Below are 19107 nucleotides of genomic sequence, written 5' to 3'. Positions count from 1 at the left end.
ATACACAGAAAACACACACACACACAAATATTTTTTTTCCTGTTTTACTCTTTTTTGTTACTCTTTTTGTTTTTACTCTCTCCTCTAATTTTTTTTTTTTTTACGTATATTTACTTACAGTAAGATGTGTGTGACCAACATATGACAGTAAAAGAGCGCACACAAACCATATTCTAATATGGAATTCGAATTGTATTGGAATGGTAAAAGAGTGTTGGTCGTGACAGGAGGGTCTCCACTCAAGGATACAATATGATGGATACGTCTAAGAATGTTCCACATATGGTTGAAATACCATCATTTGCCTAGAAAGATAACTTTCTGGGAGTCAAGACTATAAAGGAGAAAGGATGCCCTCCCTTCACTGTCACGCTCTGTGTCACTCTGTGTGACTGTACGATTACTGGCCTTTTCTTGCAAGAAAATAAACCTCATCAAAGACTATTGGAAATGCTTGTCTTTTATTCAGTGATAGAATTTTGTTTGCCACCACACCTCCCTGAAGGTTCTAGAGGCGACGGTAAAGCGACTCAAATTTGGCCTTACTCGTAGCCGAGCCTCCCTCATAGTCATACCATTGACTAACACATGGGCAACTAGAGTGGCTTGAATTTCATCTGAGACTGCTTGTCTTCTTGTCCTTGCCCTTCCTCCTCCTCATTCTTATCCCTCTTCCTTCATGTCTTTCTGGATCCATTGTTCCAAAACGCAATAAACTGATTTGGGCCCTTTTATATATCTATTGAAGGTTCTGATTGATGTGTGTTAAATTTTGACTCTTAGTGTTTCCACTTGGGTAATTGTGTGCTAACTGAGCTGAAGCTGTGCTGACTTGAGTGAACAATATTGAATGCTAGTGCTTTCTAAATGACAACATGGTCTAGGCAATGAGAAATGAAGGGATTTGTGTGTAGAGTTTTGCAGTGACAGTTCAACAAATCTGACTCATGTGTCAAAACAGGGAATAGTGTTTATAGTTTAGTGAAATGGGTGTGCTTTTTGATAAATGGCGTTATGGTTTTGAAATTTTAGTTCAAAAGCCTGGTTATAGTGTTTAAGCAATCGAGAAAAACTGTAATTAACACTATTTATATATTTTATATTACACAAAATATCCTAAATATGGGGTGGGACTGGTTTGATCATATGTAGAAAAAAATGATATAATAGTATTATGCTTTTTACAAGCGCCTGCTAAATAAATACATATAAATGTACATTAGACAAAGCTATAGCAGTTAAAATGCTTCTGACTCTTCGGAGTCTCATTGCCTTGTAAACAGCGGCGCCTCATGGGTTTAGTAGCTAAATTAAGTCATAATCTTCCCTTGTAGTGCAAATGCAGTCATTTAAAATAGCTCCCACCACCACAGTAAGCCTAAGTATTACAGTTTTTCTCGATTGCTTAAACACTATAGCCAGGCTTTTGAACTAAAATTTCAAAACCATAACGCCATTTATCAAAAAGCACACCCATTTCACTAAACTATAAACACTATTCCCTGTTTTGACACATGAGTCAGATTTGTTGAACTGTCACTGCAAAACTCTACACACAAATCCCTTCATTTCTCATTGCCTAGACCATGTTGTCATTTAGAAAGCACTAGCATTCAATATTGTTCACTCAAGTCAGCACAGCTTCAGCTCAGTTAGCACACAATTACCCAAGTGGAAACACTAAGAGTCAAAATTTAACACACATCAATCAGAACCTTCAATAGATATATAAAAGGGCCCAAATCAGTTTATTGCGTTTTGGAACAATGGATCCAGAAAGACATGAAGGAAGAGGGATAAGAATGAGGAGGAGGAAGGGCAAGGACAAGAAGACAAGCAGTCTCAGATGAAATTCAAGCCACTCTAGTTGCCCATGTGTTAGTCAATGGTATGACTATGAGGGAGGCTCGGCTACGAGTAAGGCCAAATTTGAGTCGCTTTACCGTCGCCTCTAGAACCTTCAGGGAGGTGTGGTGGCAAACAAAATTCTATCACTGAATAAAAGACAAGCATTTCCAATAGTCTTTGATGAGGTTTATTTTCTTGCAAGAAAAGGCCAGTAATCGTACAGTCACACAGAGTGACACAGAGCGTGACAGTGAAGGGAGGGCATCCTTTCTCCTTTATAGTCTTGACTCCCAGAAAGTTATCTTTCTAGGCAAATGATGGTATTTCAACCATATGTGGAACATTCTTAGACGTATCCATCATATTGTATCCTTGAGTGGAGACCCTCCTGTCACGACCAACACTCTTTTACCATTCCAATACAATTCGAATTCCATATTAGAATATGGTTTGTGTGCGCTCTTTTACTGTCATATGTTGGTCACACACATCTTACTGTAAGTAAATATACGTAAAAAAAAAAAAAATTAGAGGAGAGAGTAAAAACAAAAAGAGTAACAAAAAAGAGTAAAACAGGAAAAAAAATATTTGTGTGTGTGTGTGTTTTCTGTGTATGAATAAAAATGTGCCAATGTATCCACTGGTTGTGTCTTTTGTGTTCATCATGTGAAAAGGTTTGTGAGGGGGGAACCACAAGCAACATAACTTACCAGTTTTGGAAATGTTGTTTTGAATTTATTGCACCAGTGTGTTAAACTATGTTGTAGTGTGTGTGATTTTGAGGGCTTGTGTGTCCTGTCTGAGGGCAAAGTTTGGTTTTTCAGCAAGAGTGGATGGTTTTGAGTGTAGAGCTTCATTTTGACCTGAAAATAGGATGTTTGGGGAATTGGGTGAGACGTTATGGATTTGTGTTTATAGTTTTGAGAATACGAGACATAGTTTCAAGAAATGTGTTTAAGCAATCGAGAAAAACTGTAACATACACAACTCTGTTTAAAAAAGCGAATTAAGACAGAAAATTTAGAGTCAAGTCTTTGTAGATATTTGATTTTTGTAGATATTGATAATTATTAACCAAAGGTTTACTACATTTTACTGCAATTAAGGGTTTTTTAGCAAGATTTTCAGGTGACAAGCTATGCTCAGTACACCTAACTCAAGTTGTGCAATAGCAAATAATGAAATATCTAAATATATGCTATCAATTTTTTATTTTCATATTTACTTATCACTCGGGGCATAACTCTAAATTTGTTGTTTAAATTATAAAGGACACCAATAAAGAATTAAGGTTATTGTTGACCCTCTGCTTTATGCAGTAATAAACTGAAACTTCAAATGTGTGCTAGTACTGCCACCTCCTGGAAATGAGGGCACTGATTGCAGTGTGGCACGGAAGTGAAAGACAGGTGAAACATTAAAGCCACATGAGTCCTATGGTCACTTCCCGACAAATTGGGTAAAGCACAAATTCTACTAAGAAAAACTGAACTAGCCAGTTCATCTCTGGTACTGTCTGGTCTTAGCCAGACAGCGATTTGACCTTAAATAGCAATATGAGAGTAAGAGGAAGATTGATATGTTGGTATATCAATTTTATCAGTAGTTATGTATTGGTATTTATGTACAGTATATAAATAAACAAAATAATAAAATGAAATCCATGTACAGTATAGTTGAAAATACCATTCTTCCTAAACAAATATGTGTAGCCTATAAAATAATCCAGTAATCTTTAAAGTAGGCAACTATATTTATATAGTATATAGTTGAATATTTATAGTAGGGTGTTTGTCAATAATATTCTAAGAGGATGTGAAACTAAGCAAATCTAACCTAACAAAACAAAGTCCTTAAACAACCACAAAGGGGCAGTATGGTAGTCTCTTTTGGGGGGGGGGGGGGGGGGGGGGGGGGGGGGGGGGATCATGTGTACAAGTATCTTTATCAATACATACTGTATGGTTATGTTATCAGAAAATAACTTTACTTGGTCAAATTTACAAATATGTTTTTTTTTTTCTAAATTATTATTGTTCATAAATATTTAATACATTTTTTGACAAACAACCTCTCGGAAAGCACTGGTAGCCTTCAATTATTTATGGACTTCAGTGTTTAAAGGGCCCCTAAAATCAATAGTTTCTTGATATTTTTTTATTCTGATTGAAAAACATAAGGTTTATGAACAACTTCAAAACTTAGGACCCTTTTGCCAATAACATGGTGAATGAATGCTGTACTGAAATGTACTGAAAACACAGCCTGGCTGTATAATTGTAACGTAGGGGGAACTCAAAAACAAAGGAGAGCTGGATCAAAACACAGTGAATTTTATTAACAGAATAAACAAAAACAAATGAACCAGGAACCAGGAACAGAATGAGTTCACTAAACATTACAGGAAGGACAAGAAAACTTGACAAGGAACACAAGAAACACTGGGAGATAAATACACAAGGGGCAAACTAGACACACCTAAGAATAAATCAGAACTAATCAACAACAACTACAAAACATGGCACAGAACAGGAAATAAACATAAAAGTCCACACAAGACACGGGGAACATAGGCTGGGATCATGACAGAACCCCCCGGTGAAGCGGAGGCGGAGGCTGACCCAGGGGAGGGATCGAGGTCAGGCCAGTGTGGTGGATCAGAGAGCTAGCATGGAGCCAGCCAAGCAGGTGGCCAGGGCAGACCTGGAAGAGTAGGTGTCCATAGTGGAGCCAGCTGAGTAATAATAATAATAATAACAATAATACATTTTATTAGTATTGCACTTTACATTACAGCAATCTCAAAGTGCTACAGAGCATATAGCATACAGTTAAAAATATCAAGGTCAATAAATAGTTGAAAGGAAAACCTATAAAATACATTCAGTGAAAAGCCTTTTAAAAAAGATATGTTTTTAGGTATCGTTTAAAAACATCTGTAGTCTGTATGGACCTCAGGTGGTCAGGGAGGGCATTCCACAGCCTCGGAGCAGCCGATGAGAAGGCCCTATCACCCATGCTGCAGAGCTTGGTTCTGCGGGCTTGGACAGGGTCTGTGTTTGAAGAGGTCTGGTGGGTGAGGAGTTCCTGTAGGTAAAAGGGGGCATGAATGCACAGGTGGGTGAGAGGAGGGATACCTTATATTCAATTCTGAGTGGGACAGGGAGCCAATGAAGAGATTTCAGGATGAGAGTGATGTGATCATGCTTGCACACCCTCATCAGGATCCTGGCAGTGCTGTTCTGGATATATTGTAGTCTCTGGATGCTTTTGCCAGAGATCCCGATGAGGAATGCATTACAGTAGTCCAGCCTGGAGGACACAAAGGCGTGGACGAGCTTCTCTGCATCTGCCAGGTTGAGTGTTGGACGGAGTTTGGCGATGTTCTTGAGGTGGTAGAATGATGTCTTACAGAGGTGTTTGATGTGGGTGTCAAAGGTGAGTTGAGAGTCCATTTTAACACCCAAATTGGTGACAGATGTGGAAAGGGAGATGTTTTGACCAGAGAAAGTGATACTGGTGATGGTGGAAGAGTGGAACTGATGTGGGGTGCCAGCTAAGATGGCTTCCGTTTTTAAACTGTTCAGCTGAAGGAAGTTGAGCTTCATCCACGCCTCTATCTCCTCCACCTCCCTGGTGGTAAATGTGGATGTTGGCAAGGGAGCAGAAGAAGTGGAGGTTGTCCTGAGATAAAGCTGTGTGTCATCAGCATAACAATGGAATGATATACCATGTCTGCTAATGACTTTGCCAAGGGGGAGCATGTAAATGGAGAAGAGTGTGGGGCCCAGCACAGAGCCCTGAGGGACACCGCAGGTGACATTGTGGGTGTGTGATTTGTCTTTGCCCAGGGCGACGTGCTCGGTTCTGCCGGTCAGGTACGAGATAAACCAGTTGTGAACATTTTCTGAGAGTCCAATGGTGTGTTGCAGGCTGTGGAGGAGAATGTTGTGGTCTACTGTATCAAAAGCAGCTGTTAGGTCTAGGAGGATGAGTAGAGATGGGGAACCAGTATCTGCTGCCATCAGAAGGTCATTGGTGATCCTGACCAAGGCTGTTTCTGTGCTATGGGCAAGGCGGAAACCCGACTGAAACTTGTTATTGTGTTGTGTTTGTGAACATAAAGAACATAAAGTTGAGCTGCAACTATTTTTTCCAGGACCTTTGATATGAATGGAAGATTGGAAATGGGCCTGTAGTTGGAGAGAACATCTGGATCCAGAGTGTTTTTTTTCAGTAGAGGTCTGATGACAGCAGTTTTTAACGTAGATGGGATATGGCCAACCAGGAGGGAGTGGTTTATGATCTTGGTGATGAATGTAGAAATGGCAGAGATATTGGCCTTCAGCAGGGCTGAAGGGAAAGGGTCCAGGGCACAGGTGGACGGCTTCATTTTTTTGATGACATCCTCCACTTCTTCCTGTGTGGCATCAGAGAAAGAGCAGAGGAGCTGGACAATCTCAAACAGTGGGTCAGCCGTTGGGAGGGGCAGGACAGCAGTGGCGGAGAGGTGTGAGCGGATGTTATTAACTTTTTGTTTGAAAAAAGTGATGTGCATGTTGCACCTCTCCTCGGTGGTCTCAGAGTGCGAGAGTAAGGGGGGTTTGAGAAGGTGGTTTATTGTTGAAAAAAGTTGTTTGGAGTTACAGGGTTTGTTGTTGATGATAGTGGAATAAAACCTGGACTGTGTGTCCCTCAGAGCTTCTGCATATGCCCTCTTTTGTTCCCTGTATGCCTGTTTGTGAACAGTCAGTCCAGAGGCCTTGAGCCGCCTCTCAAGGACACGCCCAGCTGCCTTAATCTTTCGCAGCTCGCAGGTGTACCAAGGTGCTGAGCGCGTGAATGAGACTGACCTGGATATTAAGGAGGTGTGGAGGTCCAGAAGACTGCTCAGGGACTGGTTGTAGAAATCCACGGAGTCAGTAACAGAAAGGAAGTCAGTAAAGCCAGAGGAGAGATGTTGAAGGTCCAGGGCATCCACATGGATGTTTTTCAGCTTTCTGAAGTGGATCTGTCGCTTTGGTTTGGTGTGGGGGGAAGGAAAGGGCAACTCCATTGACACGACCTTGTGATCTGAAACACCAAGATAATAAACCTGTAGGTTACTGATGGGGGAATTAGAAATTACCAAATCGAGTGTGTGTCCCCTGGAATGTATGGGGACATCAACATGTTGTTGTAAGTTGAGGGAGTCTAGCAGCTGAAGGAAATCGGCAGTGGGATGACATGAGGGAGTGTCGACATGAATATTTATATCTCCCAGATTATGGTATTGGCAGAGGTAGTACAGAGAGTTGTGAGGAGATCAGACATTTCTGGGATGAAAGCAGAGTTGGGTTTAGGAGGCCGGTAGATAAGGAGAACAGTCATTGGAAAGGGGGGCTTACATTTAAATGGAAGATGTTGCAGGCAGCGCGATGGGGGACAGCTCCAGGTCCTGTCAGTGAATGACAGCTAGGCCACCACCGTGGCCAGTGCTGCAAGCTGCCTCCAAATAACTGTAGCTGGGGGGACAGGCTTCATTTAGGGCAGAGTAAACCTCTGGCTGGTGCCAGGTTTCCGTCAGACACATGAAGTCAAGTCCTTTCTCCCTGATGTGTTCTTCAATCAGTGTGGATTTATTATTGATGGATTGAGTGTTGAAAAGTTCAAATTTAACCAATGACTGTAGGGTGAATCTCTGTACAGGTCGCAAAACATTAAAATCCACTCTGCGCAGACTGGAATCCACTCCACGAAATGTATACAGCCGAAAATGCGGGGATCCCATGCTGGAGTGCAGAGGTCTCGCAATATTTCCAGCTGGAGCGACGGTACGACAGATGACCAGAGAGATGGAATGTTTGTAGCAGAGCAGCTTGGCTAGTTAAGGAAGATGAATTTCGACCGGAGCCTCAATGAATCGAATGAGGGCTGCGAAGAAGTCCAAGTTCTTTAATGATGGGGATGTTAAATCCAGGTGTGGTTGCGAAGTTAAGTCGTCGGAGCTGCGAGCTGGAATAGCTGAACGTCATACTAACTGAGGAGGGATGCCAGCCGGACAACGCTAGCAGACAACACCAGCACCAAGTACTGGAACGGTGGTGGAAGAGAGAAAATTTGTCCGTCAAGGCGATATGATGGTTGGATCCAGAGAGCCCTTTTCCAGGTGGAACAAGGTTGACAGCTGGAAGTCGTCGGTATAAAAGGTGGGTGAAGCGTAGGATACGAAATCCAGAAAAACTAGTACACAAGGCTCGTAAAAATAGCACAAGCACAAAACATATGCAAACAAACTATATAAGCGCAATTAAAGATTGCGGGCGGAGAAGCGGCGAACAAACAATGCTAGCGTACTCTCCTCCATCCTCTCCGTCCTGATCGGAGAGTAGAAGACCACCACAGCAGATCAAGCAGAACTGCGGACCACCACAGTGGACGACCTCCAGGGCAGAGCAGGCAGAACTGGACACCACCACAATGGATCAGGCGGAACTGGAAGCCACTGCGGTGGAGCAGAAGACCACCTTCTGTCAGGGCCGACAGAGAGTTCAAGGATGACCTCTGTGGTCGTGTCAGGGCAGACAGAGAGTTCAGGGGCGACCTCCGTGGTCATGTCAGGGCAGACAGAGAGTTCAGGGGCGACCTCCGTGGTCATGTCAGGGCAGACAGAGAGTTCAGGGATGACCTCTGTGGTCGTGTCAGGGCCGACAGAGAGTTCAAGGATGACCTCTGTGGTCGTGTCAGGGCAGACAGAGAGTTCAGGGGCGACCTCCGTGGTCATGTCAGGGCAGACAGAGAGTTCAGGGGCGACCTCCGTGGTCGTGTAAGGGCCGACAGAGAGTTCAGGGATGACCTCCGTGGTCGTGTCAGGGCAGACAGAGAGTTCAGGGGCGACCTCCGTGGTCATGTCAGGGCAGACAGGACTTTTGGGGTTGACCTCCGTGGTCATGTCAGGGCAGACAGAGAGTAGAGGGGTGACCTCCTTGGACGTGTCAGGGCAGACAGGAAGTTCAGGTTCAACCTCCGGGGTCGTGTCAGGGCAGACAGAGAGTTCAGGGGCGACCTCCGTGGTCGTGTCAGGGCCGACAGAGAGTTCAGGGATGACCTCCTTGGACGTGTCAGGGCAGACAGGAAGTTCAGGTTCAACCTCCGTGGTCATGTCAGGGCAGACAGAGAGTTCAGGGGCGACCTCCGTGGTCGTGTCAGGGCCGACAGAGAGTTCAGGGATGACCTCTGTGGTCGTGTCAGGGCAGACAGAGAGTTTAGGGGCGACCTCCGTGGTCGTGTCAGGGCAGACAGGACTTTTGGGGTTGACCTCCGTGGTCGTGTCAAGGCAGACAGAGAGTTCAGGGATGACCTCTGTGGTCGTGTCAGGGCAGACAGAGAGTTCAGGGGCGACCTCCGTGGTTGTGTCAGGGCAGACAGGACTTTTGGGGTTGACCTCCGTGGTCGTGTCAGGGCAGACAGAGAGTTCAGGGGCGACCTCCTTGGTCATGTCAGGGCAGACAGAGAGTTCAGGGGTGATCTCAATGGTCGAGTCAGGGCAGACAGGACTTTTGGGGTTGACCTCCATGGTAGTGTCAGGGCAGACAGGACGTTCAGGTGCGAACTCCATGGTTGTGTCAGGGCAGACAGGACTTTTGGGGGCGACCTCCGTGTTCGTGTCAGGGCAGACAGGACATTCAGGTCCGACCTCCGTGGTTGTGTCAGGGCAGACAGGACGTTCAGGTGTGAACTCCATGGTCGTGTCATGGCAGACAGGACTTTTTGGGGGGCGACCTCCGTGATCGTGTCAGGGCAGACAGGACATTCAGGTCCGACCTCCGTGATCGTGTCAGGGCAGACAGGACATTCAGGTTGACCTCCGTGGTCGTGTCAGGGCAGACAGAACTTTTGGGGGCAACCTCCATGGTCGTGTCAGGGCAGACAGAGTGTTCAGGTGCAACCTCCGTAGTCGTGTCAGGGCCGACAGATAGTTCAGGAATGACTTCCGTGGTCATGTCAGAGCAAACAGAGAATTCAAAGGCGGTCTCCTTGGTCGTGTCAGAGCAGACAGAGAGTTTAAAGGTGGGCTCCTTGGCCATGCCAGAGCTAGCAGAGAGTTCAGGGACAGTTTCCTTGGCCGTTACCAGATAGGCTAAGGGTTCACGAGCAGACACCGCCACCCCGGGAGGAGCTGTAGACGTGCGAGCAGCACAAACACATAAGATTGCCATTACAGGAAGCGCAGCCGATGGCAGTAGGACCTCTGGGACCGGCCACCGGACTTGGATGCGTGGAGACCAACACACAAGAAACACTGGGGTTTAAATGTACAAGGGGTTATAGGCAAACAAGACACACCTGGGAATAAATCACAGAAATAATCAGCAAGAACTACAAAGCACTACAAAACATGGCACAGCACAGGAAATAACATAAAAGTCCATGGGACCAGGGGAACCATTTTTGTGCATGCATGTGTGTGAGAGAGTATTTGTGTGTGTGTTAGATGGGAAAGAAAGGATAAGGAATACATATCAGCAGAAATCCCACCCTGCAGCTGATTCAATAAATTTCAATGGTCACTGTACTGATTGCCTACATCAAACACGGATCCCTAAACCTATCCATCACTGTAACCTTAACCAATGAAATTAGCTGCAGGGCGGGATTTCCACTGAACTGGTTTGGGGCAAAAATTTATTCTCCAGGGGAACACAGGCCAGGATCATGACAATAGTAAAGTGATTTTGAAGATGAAAATGACATGGACAAAACACATCTTTCTTAATTCAGGGTCTTCTGGCAGCCTTGTTTACAAAAATGAAATGTCTTCTATCATTTCAATGACTAGCTAGTCAGAAATTATCAATATGGTTAGTGAAAAAGAAAATGACAACCAAAAAATTATTTGTGGGTTATAATTATTCTTAGTTATTATTAGATCTAATTGTTGTTTACTAATAAATAATACTTGAACAGAAATTGTATTTATATTTTTATTCAGAGATATTTGTATAATAGATAATAAATAGAACACTTTATTATTTTTATGACACATTTTAATTTATGCATTTGGCAGACACTTTTATCCAAGGAGACTTACACTGTATTTAAAGTATTTTATCGCTTCATGCAGTCCCTGGTTATCAAACCAATGGCACAAAAAAAATAAGACAATACATTCTTCTACACATTCTAAAATACAACATGCATTATTCAGTCACTCTCTATACAACTTATTTCCTCACTTAACCAATCTGTATAGAAGAACAAGAAGTTAATTTATGCAGTCTTTATTATTTGCGTCCCTTCAGCCAAGAATATAATTAAAATTGTTTAAAAGCTGAAGTGGGACAGGGATGAAGCATGGCATAAGGAGCATGTATCAAGCATTAGAACACCATCTGGCTGGCACTTCACACCACACAGACAAAAACAGATGTTTCTAAGATCCTTCACAACAGCGTGTTCCTTGAAAGCTGGCCAAGATCAAGAAAACATGCTCTCAATCCCCACCACAGAACAAACGGATGAAACTCAGAAATCAACAGTTTCTTTTTTTCTGGGAAAGATTCTTGTCTTCGTTAGCACCAACCTGTCATTCTGAATCACTGTCAAACCATTCAGTTGAAAATAAATACTTACAAGCTCGTCATTATATACAGGAACGTACTTATCATCAGTACTGTGATATCTCAGTCATTAAATATCAATTTCTTTAAATAGCGTTACTGTATTCTTTTAAGTATCTAATATACTGTACACTACTATTCAAAAGTGTGAGGTCTGTTTCTGAAAGATGTATATACTCAACAAGGCTGTATTTATTTAATTAAAAACAGTGCAGTAAAAACAGTATATTGTGTAATATTATTATTTTCTTTTTAAATATATTTTAAAATGTATTTTTTTTTTCATATGATGGCAAAAGATTTTTTTTTTCTGAACACTTATTATCAATGTAGAAAACAGTTTTGATGCTTAATATGTTTGTGGAAAACGTTCTTCTTTTTTTCAGGATTCTCTGATGAATAGAAAGTTCAAAAGAATAGCATATATATATATATATATATATATATATATATATATATATATATATATATATATATATATAGTCTTTAATGTCACTTTTGATCAATTTATTGCATCCTTGCTGAATAAAAGTATTAATTTCTTTAAAAAATATATTTCTGACCCCAGACCTCTGAACGGTGTATATATGTTGATATATATGTAATTTACTCAAAAGTTAGGCTACATATGTACACGCACACATACATTTTTTAACAGCTGTTAAAAGAATAAATCAACAAATATTTTGCATATGCAATTCCAATAAACCAGTTTCATAACAAAAGCAGTGCACTTAGAAAATAAAATTCCAATTACATTGTAATTAAAATAATAATTTAAAATAAATTATTTGTATAAATAAAATATAATTAATTGGCTATTTATATAAGGGCTACAATAAACCATGTAAAGATTATACATTATAAGACTCAAAAAGCAGGGGAAAAAGACCTTTTTTGTTCCATGTGAAACAATCCATACTTCCAATTCTGAATCGCCACAAATCATCTGCTAAAGATAAATCACCAAAAATGTAAACCAGACAAAAGCCTTAATGTTCATACAATCTTACTCAATTGTAACTTTCTTTGTGAATTCCGAGGTTACCATGCAAGAATACAGCCAATTATAAAATCTCTAATCCACACAGACTGGAATGGCACCTTCATCAATAACCACCTCTTTTTCTTCCTCCTCAGCACATTCTCTCTCCTGCCTCAGTGACCTCTTGCGCTGCTCGTCTAGGAGCAAACTGGAGTTGGTCGGGATACAGAACTCACGGAAGCACCGCTTGAAGTTTTCATCCAGGAAGGCATAGAGGACAGGGTTTAAGCAACTGTTAGCATAACCCAGAGCTATGCAGAAATGCATGGCTGCAATTGAGGACTGCCTGGCCCCAAGATCCACATGCTCCAAAGCCTGGATCAAAGCTAAGACCTGCACCGGCATCCAGCACAACACAAAAGCAGCTACCACAGACAGTACCATATAGGTGATTCTCCTCAGATTCCGGTCTTTCTCTCTTGAGCCGGACAGGAGACGGACACTGCGCAGGCGTCGTACCATCAAGCCGTAGCAGACGCTTATGATCACCACAGGAATCATAAAAGAGAAGAGGAACACACAAATCACAAACACTGGCCCCCAGTGTTCTTTTGGTTTAGGCAGGCTCAGCATGCACTCGGCACCTGCACAGAGATAAAGTCAGGGAATTAATCAAAACGTTTCATAGTGCCTTGATTTACAATTAATCATGAGCGGACTGATGAAATGGAAAGCAACATCTTCCTTTTTTGGAAGGGAACACAAGTGAGTAGAGTGATTGAATGGATGCATATTTACCATTCAAAAGTGCACAAAGTCATTTTCTTCTGCTTAAAAAGTTCTTCTGAACAGAACTTTTGACAAATACATACTGTTCAAAAGTTTTGGGTCGGTAAGATTTTTTTCATGTTTTTATAGTCTTTTATGCTCACCACGGCTGTGTTTATTTAATAAAAATTACAGTAAAATGTAATTTCCTCCAGTCTTCAGTCACATGATCCTTCAGAAATCATTCTAATATGCTTATTTGATGTTGAAAACAGTTCAGTCATGACAACTCTTGGAGTGGATCAATTTCAACAGCATTTATAGGCATAAAGCATGGAATATACATAGGCTTGATTTTGGCGGACGAGATCTGCTGCGCTGCTGCTGAGCAAATACACAAATTTGTTCAGCTTAGTCAAAAATAACAAAGGAAAGGCTGCTGCAAGAAGGGCAGAACCCCATAGCAGATCTCTACAGGTGGCGCTGGGGAGGAGGAGGGATAATGGAAGCTTTCATATCGCGTAGCGTACCAATACGGGCTAGGGTACGATGATATGATTTAGATTTGGAAGTGCTTCTGATTGGCTCGTGCTGCGGCGTTGAAAGACCCAATCAGCATTCGTTAGAGTTTCATGCCTGAACTTTGTATTTTTGTTACTTAACATATTTAAATGCATACTTGCTGAATAAAAGTATTAATTTAACAAAAAATTACTTTTAAATGGTAGTGTGTTTCAAATGTTGTACACTATAATAATTTAAGTATTCATTATTAATTAGTCATATAAGGGTATTAACATTTAATCGTATTTAAATGCCAATTTGGTTGATGCTAATTGAATGTTTTGTTTTTTGTAAAAAATATTTGTTTGAGATCAAACAAAAATTGGCAAAAACGTACTTAGTGCACCTTTAAATCACGGTAGGACTTTCATATATTATCATTTTAGGTAAGTAAGTAAAAGTAAAACATCAACATGACAACATCAATCAAACAAAAGTAGAATCACATTTTCATGACACAATGAACAAACATGCTCCAGAATGGCAGGTTGACACAGGATACTGAGAAAACTACCGTAAACATCCTCCTCCACCTGACCCATGATCATAACAGGCAGTCCCACAGCTGATGCCAGCACCCACACAGCCACGTTGATCAGCTTGGCCCGCAGCGGGGTGCGAACTGTCAGGGAGCGCACGGGGTGGCAGACGGCTATGTAGCGATCCACACTCATTATGGTCAAGGTGAAGACACTTGTGAACATGTTGTAATAGTCAATGGCCATCACGACCTTGCACAGAGCCAAACCAAACGGCCATACACCAAGGAGGACGTCCGTGCCTTGGAAAGGAAGAGTGGCCAGGACTATTGCATCAGCCAAGGCCAGATTAAAGATGTAAATGTTGGTTGCCGTTTTCATCTTTGTGTACCTGCAGCATGTACAAATATCACTCTTAGAAGAATACGAGTAATTAAATAAGAGTAATTAAAGCTGGAGTGTTTCATTTCTGAATACAAATAAATATATATATTATTTTTTGTTTTTGTTTTATAAAACAAGATTTTTAACACATAAAAACTTCAAATTACTAAATAAAACTAGTTTGTGTTTATATGTATCAAAGCTTCTCCGAGATATTTTTATATAAAGTCATTTTTAACTGAAACACAGTATTATATTTATCATCTGCCATTGTTTGAAATGCCCTGCTAGATGAATGAACAAAGACAAGGACAAGCAAGAGCATAATTCAAAAAGCAAATGACCATGACTATAGATGAATCTTCAGTATTCCACGTGTTATATAATGATGAATATTTCATGTTCCAATATAAAGCAGTCATTCTTGTCTTCAAATATGCAGTTTAAGAGTGATCAAATTAAATATATATTGTCTCTTTCTGGATATGAAAGAAAGACTATCACAGGTAGACTGACACTTTTCAGTCCAAATTCAGAGAAGCTCTGAGACAGGCTTAGAAGGTAAAGAAACTGCAGGCAGTGCTTGGTAACCAGCCTAGCAACAGGTTTTAAAATAGACCCATAGGACTATACTTTCTTTAAGCATGTTTTCCCTTAATAACATGAGGTGATGCAGCAAATCTATTTTCTGACTCGTAATTATGAGGCAGTTTTCCTTGAACATTAGATCAGCAAGTAATTCCTTCATAATTATACCTTCAACAAAATACAAGCATGAGAGAGGCGAGACAAAATTACTAGATGGCAATGTTCGTCAAACGAGCAGGCGAAGAGTGCGAGTCGGTAAATTAGGGGGACATTTTGCATTTTCGCTCTGCAGTCAAACCTACATAATTCCACTTTCCCTGAATTAAACCTCATGTTTAATGATTGTAACACTACTTGTGTGTAATGTGAACTCCTGTGCTGATTGAAAAGCTGTGTCTTGGCCCCCGTCTACAGCTGTTTCACGCCCAGGGAGGTTTGGACAAGAACCAAAATGTTTATTTAGCATTGTAATGAATAGGCAGCTTGTGACACCACGTTGGCAGGACAAGTGCTCTGATGGGTTAGAAAATGCTGTCGCAAATATTTCACTGTACGGTTCAGGGCAAGAACAAGACAAAAATGGGTTGCTGGTCTGATCTGGTGAAAAAAACTATGCAATTAATAACATAGCCATATACGGTGATTATTTTAATAATTTTAAAAGGGTGAAAATTCTTCTCATATCTTTTTTGCGTTCAATCAAACTGTTCTGTATTTGGCTGAAAAATATTTTGGTAGAAGAAAACCAAATTAGAAAACTTTTTTTTAATAACGAATTTTATTCTGTGTTGCATGAAATCAGAGTGCAAACAAATCAAGCTGAGAACCACCCAACTTACAATAAAGCCTAAAAGGAACATTCCCAGAAATGTAGCTATTGGTTTTCCTGAAAATAACCGAGTGAAAAACATACATTAACGTTAGGGTAATGGGCGCAGCTATAATTGAAAATGTGAATCATAAGAAACATTTCAAATAATGTCTTGAAGTTAATAAAAAAAGACATGATAATGTTGCAATAACATGAACATATGATGAAGCTTTTTTTTTTAACCCTATAAAGCCTAGTATCATATTTGATTCATGAATTTCTAAACCTTCTAAATATCAACATGATCAAAACTTTATTGCAAAATGCCTAGTAAAGGCCTTTTAGTATAATTCTATAATATATTATACATCCTTCAGGTCGTGGTCTTTTTGTTGTGAAATTTTAAATAATTTTTATAAAATAAATGTAAAAATAACATTTATATTGTTCAAAAAAACCTTTGGCTGGACTGAAGCAATTTGGGTTTACCTGATTATCCATACATCAGTTTATAAAGAGATCAAAGTATCAAATATGACACAATGGGTTTTTGAGGCTTTTATTTGTACAATCATCATTGTATTGCATTGCATTATATGTTTTGCTCCCTGCATTTAATGCTAAAGAGCTTTGATCATAAAACATTTAAATATGATTTGATCTTACTAAGACATATTGGCAAACAAATTATAACGACTGATATTTATTTGCGTTTTTTATGTAAGTAGTTTGCTACACTGTTATAAAAAAATCTCATTGATTTACATTATAAGCAGAATTTCATCTTACTTTTTGGTCATATAAATAATAACATCTGCACCAAATTGCATATTTGTGCTCAATTTGGGCCTGTAAACAAAACTGCGCTGTTATTTTCTTCCTCGAGTGTGAGCTCCATTTTCTCACTATATCATAATATTTATGGACCATAAAAGCCTTGTGTATCAAATATGATGCAGAACATAAAACACATATGTTCCATATCAAAAGATCAGAATTCCCAGACTATTATAAAAATATGTCAGTCTTTACAGTGCTAACTTTATAAATAACCCTTCTCGCCTCAAATGCTTTAAACTGATCCTCCTCTATATTTGCCCATATCGACCTCTCACTCTAGTCTAGCTCGTACACCAAGTTAATATGCAGACCGAACACTTATTCTCACCTGATAATTACATACATGACCAGACCGTTCCCCACGAGCCCCACCACGCACACTATCATGTAGACCACAACCACGGTGATCTTTGCGTTCATAGGCAGCGGTTCGTCACCATCTAGCCCACTTAAATTCCCCTGAAAACGCGAGTCGTTGAACATCTGTTGGACGTCGGACAACTCGAGCAACTCCATCGTGAAGAGAGCGCCTAAAACTGTTGAAGAGAAGATAGAACACTAACAAAAACTTGTATATGTCTCACAACAAGCAATTGGATAGACTCCAATCAGGTTTAAACGACGCCCACACCCTTCAATATCTTTGTATCCTTTCTGAGGGAGTAGTATTGTAAAGTAGGCTACTTACCTCATGAAAGTGCAAACCAAGCTTAAAGTATGTGACGCTGTCCGGTGACATTGCAGAGAGGTGGATCCATCTTAACTCAGGAAAAAAGACATTCTTGCCGCTTAAGATTTCATGCTCAGCGAGACGAATCTCCTCACCGTACAGTGCGTCGTTCACTTCTCGCACATTAAGACGTTACAGTAGCCTAATCAAACATTGCGCGTGCGCGCGCTCGCGTGATGCGTGTGAATACAAGTTTAGCTCCAGGGTTGGTTGCTACACTTTTCATTCCTTGTTGAGTATCTCTAGTGGAACAAACATTGAGATAATGTTTTATCGTTTGTACCTATCTAGGTACAAAAGAAATCTCTGGGTTTAAAAGGGCAAATTATCACAAAATATTTGATTTATTATGATAGGCTACATAATTGATGTTCACAATATTTTTTGTAAAAGAAAAAATTAATCAGTTTTAATTATGTACACACATTTTTTAAGAACTGTATAAACTAAAAATACAAAAAAGTGATTTAAGTAACCAGTAGCAAGACTCACTGTTTTGTCTGTTTTGTTTTCAAGACTTACCGTTTTGCTCCTCAGTATATAGTAACAGTTTTAGGATTAGACTATTCAAAGCATGTGGAAGCAAAGTATACCTGGTATAATAATTTCAGACTTTTATGACCATATTTTCGACCTGGTCAAAAGGCTGCAGTCTTTTAAATAAGCTTCAGTCTAAATGGAGACATCCAGGCATCTAGCCAAAAGTGCATTACAATAATTAAGTCTTAAAGTTTTGAATGGATGACCTAATTTGTCTTGAAAATATATAAGAAATTCCCCATATAAATGTAGCAAAAGAAAATTAGCAGACATGCAGTCTTTGATGCAATCTGCCATCTTGGAAAACTGTCAAGTTTCATCTGGTCTAGATGAAGCTGTTTGTCTTCTGCATAACAATGAAAGCTAAAGGCTAACGCTGCCTAAAAGGAGCATGTATAAAGAGTGTTATTGCTTTATACAGAGAGAAACTGCCCTCTGCTGAAGGGCGTTGCACAAGATAAGCTGCAACCTTTTTTTGCCTTGGAATTCACCACAGACCTCAGGTGGAATATATCATATGACTATTTCAGAACAATGAATTCAGCAAAACAATAGGTGGATGATATTGGTGAAATATTGAGATTTGGTTGCAGCACTGACTGAGACAGAGATATTATAACAAAAATCATGTGGAGCATAATGCAGTTAAAGGCCATTAGGCTAGGCTACCCATGTGTCTTCCATTGAGATTAGTTACTTGGAGGCACTAAAACAATTAAAATGCACAGAAATATAATGAGGAACAAGTGAAGAGTACTAAACTAAGTACTGCTTTCGAAATAATATTGTGGTCGCTTTACACTTTAAGATTATTTTGCTGTGCAGCGTTTAACGCACAGAGCTAAGTAAAACACTCACATATAACCTTGAGAGGAAAATTTACGATGCCTTTGCCAGTGCCATCTTATTTACAGTGAAAGCCTTTACTCATGGCTGTTGGTGATGCAGTATGACAGAGAGAGAGAGAGAGA

General features: G+C 40.4%; 1 protein-coding gene across 1 annotated transcript; it reads right to left on the bottom strand.

The window, feature by feature from the left end:
* Nucleotides 1-11942: 11942 nt before the first annotated feature.
* LOC311072790 (delta-type opioid receptor) lies at nt 11943-17704 on the bottom strand. Its single transcript, XM_084098051.1, has 4 exons — nt 17555-17704; nt 17195-17402; nt 14279-14634; nt 11943-13076 (listed from the first exon to the last, which is right to left on the bottom strand). The coding sequence occupies exons 2-4, from the start codon at nt 17380-17382 to the stop codon at nt 12526-12528; spliced, it is 1095 nt and encodes a 364-aa protein (XP_083954177.1). The 5' UTR covers nt 17383-17402; nt 17555-17704; the 3' UTR covers nt 11943-12525.
* Nucleotides 17705-19107: the final 1403 nt, after the last annotated feature.

The sequence above is a fragment of the Abramis brama genome, assembly GCF_963993115.1.
Source record: "Abramis brama genome assembly, chromosome: 22".
NCBI lineage: Eukaryota > Metazoa > Chordata > Actinopteri > Cypriniformes > Leuciscidae > Abramis > Abramis brama.
The sequence above is the reverse complement of the archived record's forward strand: the minus strand, read 5'-3'. Positions and strand labels throughout refer to the sequence as shown.